This window comes from Lethenteron reissneri, chromosome 71, assembly GCF_015708825.2.
Source record: "Lethenteron reissneri isolate LAM-NWPU_2019-01 chromosome 71, ASM1570882v1, whole genome shotgun sequence".
Taxonomy (NCBI): domain Eukaryota; kingdom Metazoa; phylum Chordata; class Hyperoartia; order Petromyzontiformes; family Petromyzontidae; genus Lethenteron; species Lethenteron reissneri.
The window spans coordinates 484,308-498,836 of NC_083849.1; the positions used below are offsets into that span (position 1 = coordinate 484,308).

General features: G+C 56.0%; 1 protein-coding gene across 2 annotated transcripts; it reads left to right on the top strand.

Annotated features, from left to right (window-relative positions):
* Positions 1-772: 772 nt before the first annotated feature.
* Positions 773-14,450, top strand: LOC133361154 (uncharacterized). 2 transcript variants are annotated; one of them, XM_061580022.1, is made up of 10 exons: positions 773-935; positions 7,503-7,680; positions 7,855-7,944; positions 8,315-8,425; positions 9,321-9,425; positions 9,909-9,992; positions 10,350-10,421; positions 11,412-11,951; positions 11,982-12,152; positions 12,766-14,450. In XM_061580022.1, exons 2-10 carry the CDS (start codon positions 7,564-7,566, stop codon positions 12,856-12,858), a joined length of 1,383 nt encoding a protein of 460 aa, XP_061436006.1. In that variant the 5' UTR covers positions 773-935; positions 7,503-7,563; the 3' UTR covers positions 12,859-14,450. The 2 variants fall into 2 exon arrangements, with proteins under 2 accessions (XP_061436006.1, XP_061436005.1); XM_061580021.1 differs by having other exon boundaries at positions 11,412-12,152.
* Positions 14,451-14,529: the final 79 nt, after the last annotated feature.

Sequence of the window (14,529 nt, forward strand, 5' to 3'; positions counted from 1 at the left end):
AACTGAAAACTTAAGCCCCCCCCCCCTGCCCCCCTCTCTAAATTAAATGGATTCGTCCAAGTCGCTCATTAGTTTCAATGACCGGACCGTGCCATTATCACACGGCACAGGGGTGTGATGAAATATAAATAATACGTTCCAGATTTTTTTTCAACAGACTTTTATCAATTATCGATTTGAAGTTTTCGTGACTTCAAGGATCCATCATCTTTGGTTGATGAGAGACTTTTATCAGCTTCTTAGACCCCACCCTGAGCCCCCCTCTAACGCGCATGGATTCGCCCAAGTCGCCTATTAGTTTCTACGGGCAGACCGTACCATATATGACACGAGACAGGGGTGTTTTTTTATCTCACACGGGGTGTTTTTATCTTTACATGTCGTCTATATGTTATGGATTTAAATGATCTGGGTGCTTAGACCCCCACCTTCCTACCCTTCTAACTCGAATACATCCGCCCAAGTCGCTCAATTCGGACCGTACCACTAACGAGCAACACCCAGGCATGGGGGTGTTGTTAGTAAGCACCTCGGAGGTGCTTTGCGTTGTCACGGATTTAATTGAACTGGGTACTTTACCCCCCCCCTCTCACGCGAATGGATTCGCCCGAGTCGCCCATTCATTTCAATGGGCCGACCGTACCACTTGAGGCGGCGCCCAGGGGGTGTTTGACGGCCAATTCGCGCGCAGTGCGTGCGACTTAATTTGCGGCTACGATTTAAAGGCGGGCTCTGGGTATTTTTAATTTATATTTTCTAAGCACGATAGGAATGCGGAAAGTCCTGCTCAGCCGCTCTTAAAGCGACCTCCTCCTCCCCCCACACACCACACACCACCACCACCGCCCCCCCCGGAACTGGGGAGAGAAGACGGGGAATCGATTTGTGGTGTTCCGATGAGATCGGCCTCGGTCGCGTATCTCGGTGTGCATCAGGTGAGTGTGTACAGGTGTGTGTGTGTGTGTACAGGTGTGTGTATATGTAGGTGTGTACAGGTGTCTGTGTGTAGTTGTGTAGGTGTGTGTATATGTAGGTGTGTGTATGTGTGTAGGTGTGTGTGTGTAGGTGTACATCAGGTGAGTGTACAGGTGGTACAAGTGAGTGTGTGTGTGTAGGTGTGTGTGTGTAGGTGAGTGTGTCTGTAGCAGTGAGTACAGTGTGTAGGTGAGTGTGTGTGTGTACAGGTCTGTTTTACATGATGCGTGTGTACAGGTGTGTGTACAGGTGTGTGTACAGGTGTGTGTACAGGTGTGTGTACAGGTGTGTGTTTATATGGTATGGATGGGTGAGTGTAAAGGTGTGTGGGTTGTACAGGTGAGTGTGTGTATGTGTGTATGTTTGTATGTGTATAGTAGTGAGTCCATTGCATAGGTGAGTACAGGTGTGTTTATGTACAGGTGTATGTGTGTGTGTAGGTGTATGTGTGTGTGTAGGTGTGTATGTAGCAGTGAGTACAGTTGTGTTTATGTACAGGTGAGTGTATGTATGTAGGTGTGTGTATGTATGTAGAGAGGTGTGTGTATAGTAGTGAGAACATTGTATAGGTGAGTGCACAGGTGTGTTTATGTATAGGTGAGTGTGTGTGTATAGGTGAGTGCACAGGTGTGTTTATGTATAGGTGAGTGTGTGTATAGGTGAGTGTACAGGTGTGTTTATGTACAGGTATGTGTGTAGGTGTGTGTGTGTATAGGTGAGTGTACAGGTGTGTTTATGTACAGGTATGTGTGTAGGTGTGTGTGTATAGGTGAGTGTACAGGTGTGTTTATGTACAGGTATGTGTGTAGGTGTGTGTGTATAGGTGAGTGTACAGGTGTGTTTATGTACAGGTATGTGTGTAGGTGTGTGTATAGGTGAGTGTACAGGTGTGTTTATGTACAGGTATGTGTGTAGGTGTGTGTGTGTGTATAGGTGAGTGTACAGGTGTGTTTATGTACAGGTATGTGTGTAGGTGTGTGTGTGTATAGGTGAGTGTACAGGTTAGTGTACAGGTGTGTGTGTGTAGGTGTGTATGTAGCAGTGAGTACAGTGTATAGGTGTGTACAGGTGAGTGTGTATGTAGGTGTGTGTTTTACATGATGAGTGTGTGTGGGTGGGTGAATGTACTGGTGTAGTGGTATAGTGGTGCGGTGTCTGAACATCGCCAATGGGGAGACAAAGGCGGCCGGGCGTGGTGCTGGCCACCCACCCCCTCGTGTGCCACAGCGCCGGCAGCCTTCACAGGTGCTGCTGCTACTCGCTCACAGCCCCCTGCAGTCTGTTACAGGATACACGGGGGGTTTCTGCCTTTGTTTTGACACTACACAAGGTGACTTTGTACACGAGGTGAGTGGTGTGTGTGTGTACAGGTGAGTGAGTAGGCAGGTGTGTGAGTGTACAGGTGAGTGAGTAGGCAGGTGTGTGAGTGTGCAGGTGAGTGAGTGGGCAGGTGTGTGAGTGTACAGGTGAGTGAGTGGGCAGGTGAGTGAGTGGGCAGGTGAGTGAGTGGGCAGGTGAGTGAGTGGGCAGGTGAGTGAGTGGGCAGGTGAGTGAGTGGGCAGGTGAGTGAGTGGGCAGGTGAGTTTGTGTAGGTGTGTGTGTGTGTGTGTGTAGGGGAGTGAGTGTACGGGTGAGTGTACAGGTGAGTGAGTGGGCAGGTTAGTATACAGGTGAGTGGGCAGGTGAGTGAGTGGGCAGGTGAGTGAGTGTACAGGTGAGTGAGTGTACAGGTGAGTTTGTGTAGGTGTGTGTGTGTGTAGGGGAGTGAGTGTACGGGTGAGTGTACAGGTGAGTGAGTGGGCAGGTTAGTGTACAGGTGAGTGGGCAGGTTAGTATACAGGTGAGTGGGCAGGTGAGTGAGTGGGCAGGTGAGTGAGTGGGCAGGTGAGTGAGTGTACAGGTGAGTGAGTGGGCAGGTGTGTGTTTACAGGTGTGTGTGTGTACAGGTGAGTGAGTGTACAGGTGAGTGAGTGTAGGTGTGTGTGTATGTAGGCGCGTGTGTGTGGGTGTGTGTGTAGGTGTGTGTGGGTGTAGGTGTGTGAAGGTGAGTGTGTGTGTGTGTGGGTGTGTGTGCACATACCGCACGTGGACACGGTCGAGCGTGATGTACAGAGGGGCGCCACGGTGGCCAGGAGATGTTGACTACCTCGCCTGGTGTGCAGGAGGTCGTGGGTTCAATACCGACCCCTGACGCCTGCTGTATATTTGGAGTTTGTGTGTCTCTCTCATCATCATCACGGTGGCCAGGAGATGTTGACCACCTCGCCTGGTATACAGGAGGTCGTGGGTTCGACCCCGACCCGATCGCCTGCTGCTGTATATCCAGAGTTTGTGCCTCTCTCTCATCATCATCATCACGGCGGCTATGAGATGTTGACTTCCTCGCCTGGTCTACAGGAGGTCGTGGGTTCGACCCCGACCCTGACGCCTGCTGCTTCTGCTGTATATTTGGAGTTTGCGTCTCTCTCTCTCCCCGTGGTCGCGTGGATTTAGTCTCCGGGTCCTCCGGATTTTCTCCCTCCACATCGAGAGTCAACATTGCCACCGATCGCTTAGACTGTTTGGCTGCTGCTATAGCTGTCCACGATGAAGATGACGACGACGATGATGATGACGATGATGACGATGATGATGGTGGTATCGGCCTCTTGGTTGAGCTGCTTGTGGTGGCCACGTCGCTTCTGACAGAGACCTCCACGGCAGCTGGGGCCCTGCCTTGTAACTACGAAACAAGTTGTTTAGTTTATACCACGGCGCGTGCGCTGGCCTGCACTTTGCGTCGACTCTAACACGCACTCGAAAACGTAGAGCGTTTTTATTTTTAAATCCTTTATATTAAGTTCACTTGCTTGCTTGCGCGCTTACGACCGTGCAAATCTTTCGGTCGTTTTTAACCCAATCGAGCTGAAATTTTGCACATAGACTCGTTGTGCGTGACAATTTATTTTCGTGAAAAAAAATCCACAATTTTCCACTTTTTAGGAATTTTTTTTTAATATTTAATTTAAAATACCAATGTGATAAAAATGAAACTCTTACTCAAGAAAAACAGAAATAAATAATAAAATAAAACCGATGCCGCGCATATAAAGGATTCATAGTGAAAAACTTTGTTTTTACGGGTTAATTTGTATTGATTACAGTCATCAAAGACGTCATTTCAAATAAAAAGCGTCACGGTCCACACGGGGAAGGGGTGGGGGGGGGGTCAGAGGAGACTTGGTTCAGAAACCAGAAACCACGTCACCCGGCCGCCTTTGTCTCTCCCCCACCCCCTCAAGTGCCCGACGTGCCCACCGCCCCCACCAACCGCGCACCCCAGCCACGCGTTATCATCTTAAGGCTGCGTCAACCTAGGGGAGGGCCAGACCTCCTACCCTCCCACTCCTCGTGGTGGCCACCACAGAGGAAGTACGCAATGGAGGAAGGCGACGTTGACCTGTCGAGGCGGCCACAGATGTGACGCGCCGCTCCGCAGGACGACACCTCGTCACGTGGCGCGTGCGGAGCGCTCTGATGCCGGTCGGCAGTGAGTCCGTGGGTCTCCGTGGGTCTTCGTGGGTCTCCGTGTGAGTCCGTGGGTCTCTGTGTGAGTCCGTGGGTCTCTGTGAGTCCGTGGGTCTTCGTGGGTCTCTGTGTGAGTCCGTGGGTCTCTGTGGGTCTCCGTGGGTCTCCGTGCGAGTCCGTGGATCTCCGTGGGTCTCTGTGTGAGTCCGTGGGTCTCTGTGAGTCCGTGGGTCTCTGTGAGTCGGTGGGTCTCCGTGCGAGTCCGTGGGTCTCCGTGTGAGTCCGTGGGTCTCCGTGGGTCTCTGAGTCCGTGGGTCTCTGTGAGTCCGTGGGTCTCTATGCGAGTCTGTGGGTCTCTGTGTGATTCCGTGGGTTTCTGTGTGAGTCTGTGGGTCTCTGTGAGTCCGTGGGTCTCTGTGGGTGTCCGTGGGTCTCCGTGTGAGTCTGTGGGTCTCTGTGAGTCCGTGGGTCTCTGAGTCCGTGGGTCTCCGTGAGTCCGTGGGTCTCCGTGTGAGTCCGTGGGTCTCTGTGCGAGGCCGTGGGTTTCTGTGAGTCCGTGAGTCTCTGCGAGTCCGTGGGTCTCTGTGGGTCTGTGGGTCTCTTGTGTGAGTCTGTGGATCTCCGTGCGAGTCCGTGGGTCTACGTGCGAGTCCGTGGCTCTCTGTGTGAGTCTATGATTCTCTGTGTGAGTCTATGATTCTCTGTGTGAGTCTATGATTCTCTGTGTGAGTCTATGGCTCTGAGTGAGTCTATGAATCTCTGTGTGAGTCTATGGCTCTGAGTGAGTCTATGGCTCTCCGAGTGAGTCTATGGCTCTCTGTGTGAGTCTATGGCTCTCTGTGTGAGTCTATGGCTCTCTGAGTGAGTCTATGGCTCTCTGAGTGAGTCTGGCTCTCCGAGTGAGTCTATGGCTCTCCGAGTGAGTCTATGGCTCTCCGAGTGAGTCTATGGCTCTCCGAGTGAGTCTATGGCTCTCCGAGTGAGTCTATGGCTCTCCGAGTGAGTCTATGGCTCTCTGAGTGAGTCTGAGTCTATGATTCTCTGTGTGAGTCTATGGCTCTCTGAGTGAGTCTATGGCTCTCCGAGTGAGTCTATGGCTCTCTGAGTGAGTCTATGCTATGAGTCAGCGTTGTACTCCCTGTGGCTGTGCGGTCGACACCCGGACTGCAGCCCAGGCTCTCGGCATCTCTCGCTCGCCTTCCCCGACACGGTCATTGTGAACCGGTAGCTCGTGCGCGTGCCTGCGTGTGTGCGCGTGCCTGCGTGCCTGTGTGCCTGCGTGTGTACGTGCGTGTGTGCGCGTGACTGCGTGCCTGTGTGCCTGCGTGTGTGTGCGCGTGACTGCGTGCCTGTGTGCCTGCGTGTGCACGTGCCTGCCTGCCTGCGTGTTTGTGGCCGGGCGTGGTGCTGGCCACCCACTTCCTCGTGTGCCGCAGTGCCGGCCTTCATAGGCGCTCAATAACAGCACTTGCCCCAACAGTCTGTTACAGGCTACCCTGGGGATGTTTGTCTTGACAGTATACAGGGTGAGTGTGCACACGTGTGTGTGTGTGTAGAGGTGAGTGTACACACGTGTGTGTGTCTAGAGGTGAGTGTGAGTGTACAGGTGTGTGTGTGTCTAGAGGTGAGTGTGCACACGTGTGTGTGTCTAGAGATGAGTGTGAGTGTACAGGTGTGTGTGTGTGTAGAGGTGAGTGTGTACACTTGTGTGAGTGTGTTTGGGAGTGTGTACACGTGTGTTGGTGTGTACAGGTGTGTGAGTGTACAGGTGTGTGTGTGTGTGAGTGGGTAGGTGCGTTGGCTGGGTCATGTAGCCCGCATGCCCAGCCACCGCATGCCTAAACAGCTTTTGTTCGGCCGGATCGAGGGGGCTAAACATGCGCGGCACGGGCTAGAGAAGAGATGGAGTGATGTGGTACAGGAGGACGTGGAGCTGAGTGGACTTGCCGATGACTGGTACCAGCGGTGTCAAGATCGGCCTCTGTGGAGGAGGCTCGTGAAGGACGCTACTGGGCAATTGGAGGCAGTCGCCCTCCAACAACAACGGAGGGCGGAGGAGCGACGCTCACAACAACGAGCGGAGCGCCGGGTGGCTAAAACACAGCAAGTTGGCACAGTAGGGGCACAGGTGGTGCATCAGCCAATCATCTCGGTCATCTCAGTCAGACTCGTGGCACCTGGGTCTTTCCCGTGACCTCCTGCCGGCGGGCGTTCGACACTTCACGTGGCATTAACGTGGACCTAGCCTGGCACAAGCGTCGTGGTGACATTACCGCCACTTAGTGGCGAATGGCGGTTGTTGTTGTTGTTGTTGTGTGATCGTACAGGTGTGAGAGTTTACAGTAGATTGTACAGGTGTGTGTGTGTGCAGGTGTGTGTACGTGTGTTTGTACAGGTGTGTGTGTGTGTATACAGGTAGGTGTGTGTGTACACGTGTGTGTGTGTACAGGTGTGTGTATACAGGTAGGTGTGTGTGTACACGTGTGTACAGGTGTGAGTGTTTGTACAGGTGTGTTTGTAGGTGTGAGTGTTTGTACAGGTGTGTGTGTAGGTGTGAGTGTTTGTACAGGTGTGTTTGTACAGGTGTAGGTGTGAGTGTTTGTACAGGTGTGTTTGTACAGGTGTAGGTGTGAGTGTTTGTACAGGTGTGTTTGTACAGGTGTAGGTGTGAGTGTTTGTACAGGTGTGTTTGTACAGGTGTAGGTGTGAGTGTTTGTACAGGTGTAGGTGTGAGTGTTTGTACAGGTGTGTTTGTACAGGTGTAGGTGTGTTTGTACAGGTGTTTGTACAGGTGTAGGTGTGAGTGTTTGTACAGGTGTGTGTGTGTGTGTGTACAGGTGTGTGTGTGAGTGTTTGTACAGGTGTGTGTGTGTGTACAGGTGTAGGTGTGAGTGTTTGTACAGGTGTGTGTGTGTGTACAGGTGTGTGTGTGTGTGTACAGGTGTGTGTGTGAGTGTTTGTACAGGTGTGTGTGTGTGTGTACAGGTGTGTGTGTGTGTGTGTGCGCGTGAACGCTACAGGAGGGTGGGTGCATCGTCCTCGTCACCGCGTGCGACCCTCCCGCGCGCCTGGGCGGGCACGATGATGACCGAGGTGTCCATCGTGGAGGCGTACGACGCCCACCTGTTGGGCAGCCTCGTCCAGGAGGAGGATGAAGACCGCGACCTGCAACGCGCCCTCACGGCGGGGAGACTCGCGGTGAGGCGGGGACCAGACGCTGACGGGGGAGACGGGGGGAGACGGGGGAGGGAGACGCTGGGAGGGAGACGCTGGGAGGGACACATGGGGAGGGAGACACGTGGGGTGATCCCTTCACTCCAAACCTTCACGTCGTACTCCTCCAACCCCTGCCCCTCCCCCCCCCCCCCCCAGGTGATTGCTGCCAGGGCCCCCCACTCCACGGCGCCGGAGGACGTCCCGCTGGGACCCCACGGCGAGCCGGCCAGCCTGGGGCACATAGAGGTGGGGCACGTGGAGGTGGGGCACGTGGAGGTGGGGCACGTGGAGGTGGGGCACGTGGAGGTGGGGCACGTGGAGGTGGGGCACGGGGAGGTGGGGCACGTGGAGGTGGGGCACGTGGAGGTGGTGGGGCACATCGAGGTGGGGCACGTGGAGGTGGGGGCCGCCGCCGGGGTCGGCCAGCACCGCCGGGGGCCTGGGGCTCAGGCCCTAGGGCGTCTCTCGCAATGTTGTTGACGTTGTTGTTGACGACGTTTATGTCATTGACGTTGTTGAAACAGTTGACGACGTTGTTGGCAATGTTGTTGTTGACATATATGTCGTTGACGATGTTGACATTGTTGACGTTGTTGTTGTTGTTGACGTGCGCCAGGAGTCGGCTCTGCGCCTCTCTGCGCTGAACCTGCGCCTGGAGCAGGAGAACGACGACCTCGCCCGGCAGATCCTGCGCGACAAGGCCTCACTGCGGGCCCAGCTCGACCTGGTGACGCTCACCACCTCACTCACCTACCCGCTCACCTACTCACTCACCACCTCGCTCACCACATCGCTCACCTACTCGCTCACCACCTCGCTCACCACCTCACTCACCTACCCGCTCACCTACTCACTCACCACCTCGCTCACCACATCACTCACCCACTCACCTACTCACTCACCACCACGCTCACCACATCACTCACCTACTCACTCACCACCACACTCACCACATCACTCACCTACTCACTCACCACCTCACTCACCACATCACTCACCTACTCACCACCTCGCTCACCTTCTCACTCACCCACTCACCTACTCACCTACCCGCTCACCTACCCGCTCACCTACTCACTCACCACCTCGCTCACCACATCACTCACCTACTCACTCACCACCTCACTCACCACATCACTCACCTACTCACCACCTCGCTCACCTTCTCACTCACCACCTTGCTCACCACCTCGCTCACTACTTTGCTCACCTTCTCACTCACCTATTCGCTCAACGACTCACCTACTCGCTCACCTACTCGCTTTCCTACCCATCTACTCTCTCACCACCTCGCTTAACTACTCACCTACCAACCCGCCTACTCACCCGCCTACTAGCTCACCTACTCGCCCAGCCACTCGCTCAGCTCACCGAGCTATTACGCCCCATTCACCCAGCCAGTCACTCTCACCCCGCCACTCGCTGCTGGCTTAGTCACTCACCCACCCAGTCACCCACCACTCACCAAATCACCAACCATCGCGCATGGGGTGTCTTCGTGCCTTGTTTATCACACGCGTCTCTCCCCCGCGTCTCCCCCCCCCCCCCGCGTCTCCCCCGCGTCTCACCCCCGCGTCTCACCGTGTCTCCCCCCGTGTCTCCCCCCGTGTCTCCCCCCCAAGGTGGAGAGCCGGGTGGAATTGCTGACTCAGCAGCTGCAGCTGTTGGGTGTGAGACTCAAGGAGACGGAGGAGGAGAAGAGACGCGCAGACACGGAGACAACGCAGGTTGGTGGGGAGACACGGGGGGAGGGACACGGGGGAGACATGCGGGGGGAGACACGGGGGGAGTGACACGGGGGAGACACGGGGGGAGGGACACGGGGGGAGACGCGGGGGGAGGGACACGGGGGAGACGTGGGGGGAGTGACACGGGGGAGACGTGGGGGGAGACGTGGGGGGAGGGACACGGGGGGGACATGGGGGGAGACGCGGGGGAGACGCGGGGTGAGGGACACTGGGAGGGACACGGGGGGAGACACGGGGGGAGACACGGGGGGAGACACGGAGGGAGACACTGGGGGAGACGCGGGGGGAGACATGGAGGAGACGCGGGGGGAGACATGGAGGAGACACGGGGAGGACATGAGGGGGAGGGGACGCGGGGGGAGACGCAGGAGGGGGGGCACGTAGGTGACCCCTTCACTCCAGACCTTCACACCGCGTGCATCCAACCCCCCCCCCCCCCTGCCCGTCTCTCCGGCCCCGCAGCTGAAGGAGGTGTGCAGGAGGGAGTTGAGCAGCGTGGAGCGAGCGACCGTCGCCAACCACGACGCCATCGCCACCCACAAGCAGGTGCTCACTCCTCGCGGTCACCACGGCCCGGCCAGTGACTCCTAGAGCCTGGGTTCAAGCCCTGGGTCTGGGTGTCTCTCTCTCAGGGGGTTCACGATGGCCGTGTCAGAGACACTGAGACCCTGGGTTCGAGCCCTGGGTCTGGGTGTCTCTCTCTCAGTGGGTTCACGATGGCCGTGTCAGAGACACAGAGATCCTGGGTTCGAGCCCTGGGTCTGGGTGTCTCTCTATCAGGGGGTTCACAATGGCCGTGTCAGAGACACTGAGATCCTGGGTTCGAGCCCTGATGGTGGTGATGGTGATTGATGGTGATGGTGGTGATGATGATGGTGGTGATGATGATGATGATGTCCACAGATGAGCTCCAGACTGAGTGCTCAGCTGGAGGAGCTCTCTGAAGACGGACGGAGGAGCATGGACCTCGTGCGGGTGAGGGGCCCCCTCTCTTCCTACACAACGCCCAGCGGCCAGCAACAATGAGCACTGTGCGGAGAGCGTCAGAGAGCCGTGCGCTGCTGCTGCTGTGGTGGTTGCGGTTGTGTGGGGAGCGGTGGCGCCGCGGTTAGCGCTACGACCCGAGTTGGATTCCCGCTCGCGGCCAACACCGGCGACGATTATCTGAACCGGTCCTGGGCCTCCCCCTAGGTCGACTCGGCCTAAAATGGGTACCTGGTGCTGTGTGTAAACATCGCCACTGGGGAGACAAAGGCAGCCAGGCATGGTGCTGGCCACCCACCCCCTCGTGTGTCACAGTGCCGGCCTTCATAGGCGCTGCTCACACAGCACTTGCCCCTACAGTCTGTTAGAGGCTACACGGGGGATCTTTGTCTTTGTGTGTTGACTCAACGCGAGGGTCGCGCTGTGGGAGACGGAGGGGCGGGAGCCACGTCCGAAATGAGAACAACCACCACCACAACCACGAACCACCACCACCAACCACCACCAACCACCAACCACAACCACCACCAACCAGGACCACAACCACCACCACAACCACCACCACCAAACAGGACCACAACCACCACCACCAACCACAACCACAACAACCACCACCAACCAGGACCACAACCACCCCCACCACCCACAACCACCACCACCACCAACCAGGACCACAACCACCACCACAACCACCACCACCAAACAGGACCACAACCACCACCACCAACCACAACCACAACAACCACCACCAACCAGGACCACAACCACCACCACAACCACCACCACCAAACAGGACCACAACCACCACCACCAACCACAACCACCACCACCACCAACCAGGACCACAACCACCACCACAACCACCACCACCACCCCCACCATCATGGAGAAGGAGATGGAGCGACGGAATCCACCGCTCCGTGAAGTTCGTTTGCGACCCTGAACCCCCCCGCCCCCCCCCCCCCCTCTCTGTGTGTCCAGAGTCGATCTCAGGCGTGCGCTCGTTGCTCAGCCCTGCTCAGTGGCTTACTGAAGCAGCGGCAGCAGCAGCAGCAGTGGCAGCAGCTTTCTGTGGCCCAGACCTCGCCCAGTTCCGACCCAGCAGAACTCCACCACGAGACTCTGGAGGAGGAGGTGGTGGAGGAGGTGGTGGCTCTGGAGGAGGAGGAGGTGGTGGAGGAGGAGGAGGTGGAGGTGGTGGCTCTGGAGGAGGTCGTGAGAGACTCCTCGAGTGAGCCACAGGAAGACGAAGACGTCGCGCTCGAACCCCGCGGCGACGAGGTGAAGGTGGAGGAGGTGGAGGGTGACTGCTCGCTGGAGCCGCTGGGAGAGAGCATCTCAGCTGGATCCCTGAACAAGGAGGTGGAGGAGGTGGTGGTGGACAAGGTGGTGGTGGAGGTGGTGGACAAGGTGGTGGTGGAGGAGGAAGAGATGAAGGAGGTGGAGGTGGAGGGTGACTGCTCGCTGGAGCCGCTGGGAGAGAGCATCTCGGCTGGATCCCTGAACAAGGAGGTGGACGAGGTGGTGGTGGACAAGGTGGTGGTGGACAAGGTGGTGGTGGACAAGGTGGTGGTGGACAAGGTGGTGGTGGACAAGGTGGTGGTGGACAAGGTGGTGGAGGAGGAGGAGGATGGAGACGCGTTGAGGAGCCGGCTCGGGGTCGTGCAGCGCGAGTTGGCCGCCTCCAAGCTCCGGCTGGTGGAGGCCGAGTGCACGATCCAGGCGAGTGGTCAGGCTTGTGGGGGCGGCACCAGGCCTCGACTTCGGGGCGGCCGGCGGTGGCGCTGGCCGAGAGGAGAAGCCGGCTTGGGTTCCACTCCCGGACTGGGCGCTGCTTCTCTCTCTGTGTGTGTGTGTGTGTGGAGTTTTTGTGTCCTCTACCCCTGTTCTACAAAATGAGTGAGTGTGTGAGTGAGTTTGTATGATCTCCCCCTGTTGTGCAGAGTGAGTGAGTGGTTGTGTGAGTGTGCGAGTGAGTGGAGTTTGTATGATCTCCCCCTGTTCTGCAGAGTGACTGAGTGAGTGGTTGTGTGAGTGTGCGAGTGTGTGAGTGTGTAGTTTGTATGATCTCCCCCTGTTCTGCAGAGTGAGTGAGTGGTTGTGTGAGTGAGTGAGTTTGTATGATCTCCCCCTGTTCTACAGAGTGAGTGAATGGTTGTGTGAGTGTGCGAGTGTGTGTTATCTCCCCCTGCTCTGCACGGGTTTCCTCCCGGGTTCTCTGTTTCCACTCTCATAGCCAAACCCACACCCACAGTGGAACTGCTATCACCCCCCCCCCAACTGCTCAATGATGGTCACCCTCTGTGTGTCCCCATGTGCGTCTCCGTGTCTCCAGGACCTGCAGCACCGCCTCTCCGTCACGCGGCACGAGCTGGGCGCCAAACGCATCTCCCGCTTTTTCACTCGACCTCAAAGCTCCACCACCTAGCGCTGAACACCCCCAACCACCCCCCGCGATGGTACAGTCCCAATAGGTCGGCGTTCATTGCGGGCCCGTGCCAAGTGTAGACTGTGCCAAGTGTGGACTCCATTGAGCAGAAAAGGGAGATTTTTAACTTAATTCAGTTTCACTTCCAGGATTTTGTGTAAATTATTATCCACCCCCCCCCCCCAGTCGCATATATTTTAATGGTATAGTCTCATTAGCTCGAGTTGCTCGGTGGGATGTACTAACTTAATGGATGAATATTCTAGGGGTAGAGGCAATGATTTTATATCCTTCCCACAATAACTTAAATCCACTTTGGGTAATCGTAAGTGAAGTTTGTTGTCTCTCATTGAGAGGGGGTTTTGTTTTAAAAGTCTTGAGTACCCCCCCCTCCCCACAATGTTCCAGTAATGATTGAGTCCTAATCAGTAAACCTATGCACGGACGATACCAATGTTCGTTACTTAGCTATGAAGGGTTGTGTGGGGGGGGAGGTTACCCTCCATTAGTTCCTTAAAATATTTTAGCTATTTAACGCCAATAATGATGCAGTCTTCTTGTGCAAGTAGCCAAACGTCTGTTTACTTAAAATGTTTTCCCCTAATTAGCCTAATCGTGGCGTCCGTCGTTACTATTATAAAAACTAATTCTAAATATCGCGAGGGAAGCTACTTTTTACGGGCACCGCCAGGGCCAATCGGGAGCCGGCATTTTAGTCACGCGGTGCCCTCTGAGCCAATGCGACGCCGACTTAGAACGAGATTGTAGAACTGCAATTTACTTGAGATTATCATAATAACGTTGATTCATTACGATAATTGTTTCGTCGGTTAACTGTGGCGTATCGAAGTGTATGTATTTTCGTTGTTGTTGTTGGCAATGCAGGAATGTTAATTTATACTTGTGTGTGTGTCCTTGCATTTAACCATTGGTGAGGCAGTATCTCTTTGAGATTTCAGGGCGAAAGCGCAGCCCCTGCAAGTTCCTTGCCAGTCCCAATGCTGGTGGAAGTGACCTCGCTCGATAGACCGAGAGAGAGAGACACGGGCGGACACGCACCACATCCTGATTTGATCTACTCTTGCTACACGCCGGCCAGTGATTTGCGTCTTGCGAAGCTGACATGGGAGCTGCCCACCACGTGATCCCACCACGTGACCCCACCACGTGGTCCCACCACATGACCCCACCACGTGACCCCACCACGTGACCCAACCAAAGCTCCCCCGTGTAACCTGCGACACTATTGGGGCCAAGTGCCGTCACTAGCGAGCAGCACCCACGAAGGCCGGCACGGCGCGCGAGGGGCCGGGTGGCCAGCGCCACGCCCGGCCGCCTTTGTCTCCCCGGTGGCGGCGATGTTTACTACACACCGCACCAGGTTACTCATTTGAGGCCGAGTCGACCTAGGGAAGGCCCAGGACCGGTTCGGATAATCGTCGCCGGGTTCGTAGCGCAGTGCGCTGACCGCTGCCGCACCACCGCTCTCCAGATACGAGCAGAAATTCCACGTTCCCATGGTGGGGTCCCAGGCTGTCCTGCAGCTTTGTCCCAATTGGCCGCCTCTCTCTCTGGAGCGAGAGAGCGAGAGAGTGAGGAAGTGAGGTGTGTGTGTTCTACCCCTGTTCCACAGAGGTGAGTGTGACGATGGGTGAGGGTGACTGTGAGTGA

Excerpts from the sequence above, each read along its gene's own strand:
- LOC133361154 (XM_061580021.1), top strand. The coding sequence starts at position 7,564 with ATGATGACCGAGGTGTCCATCGTGGAGGCGTACGACGCCCACCTGTTG. Across the intron at positions 7,681-7,854 it reads TCACGGCGGGGAGACTCGCG|GTGATTGCTGCCAGGGCCCC; the intron begins GTGAGGCGGGGA and ends CCCCCCCCCCAG. Across the intron at positions 9,993-10,349 it reads CCATCGCCACCCACAAGCAG|ATGAGCTCCAGACTGAGTGC; the intron begins GTGCTCACTCCT and ends TGATGTCCACAG.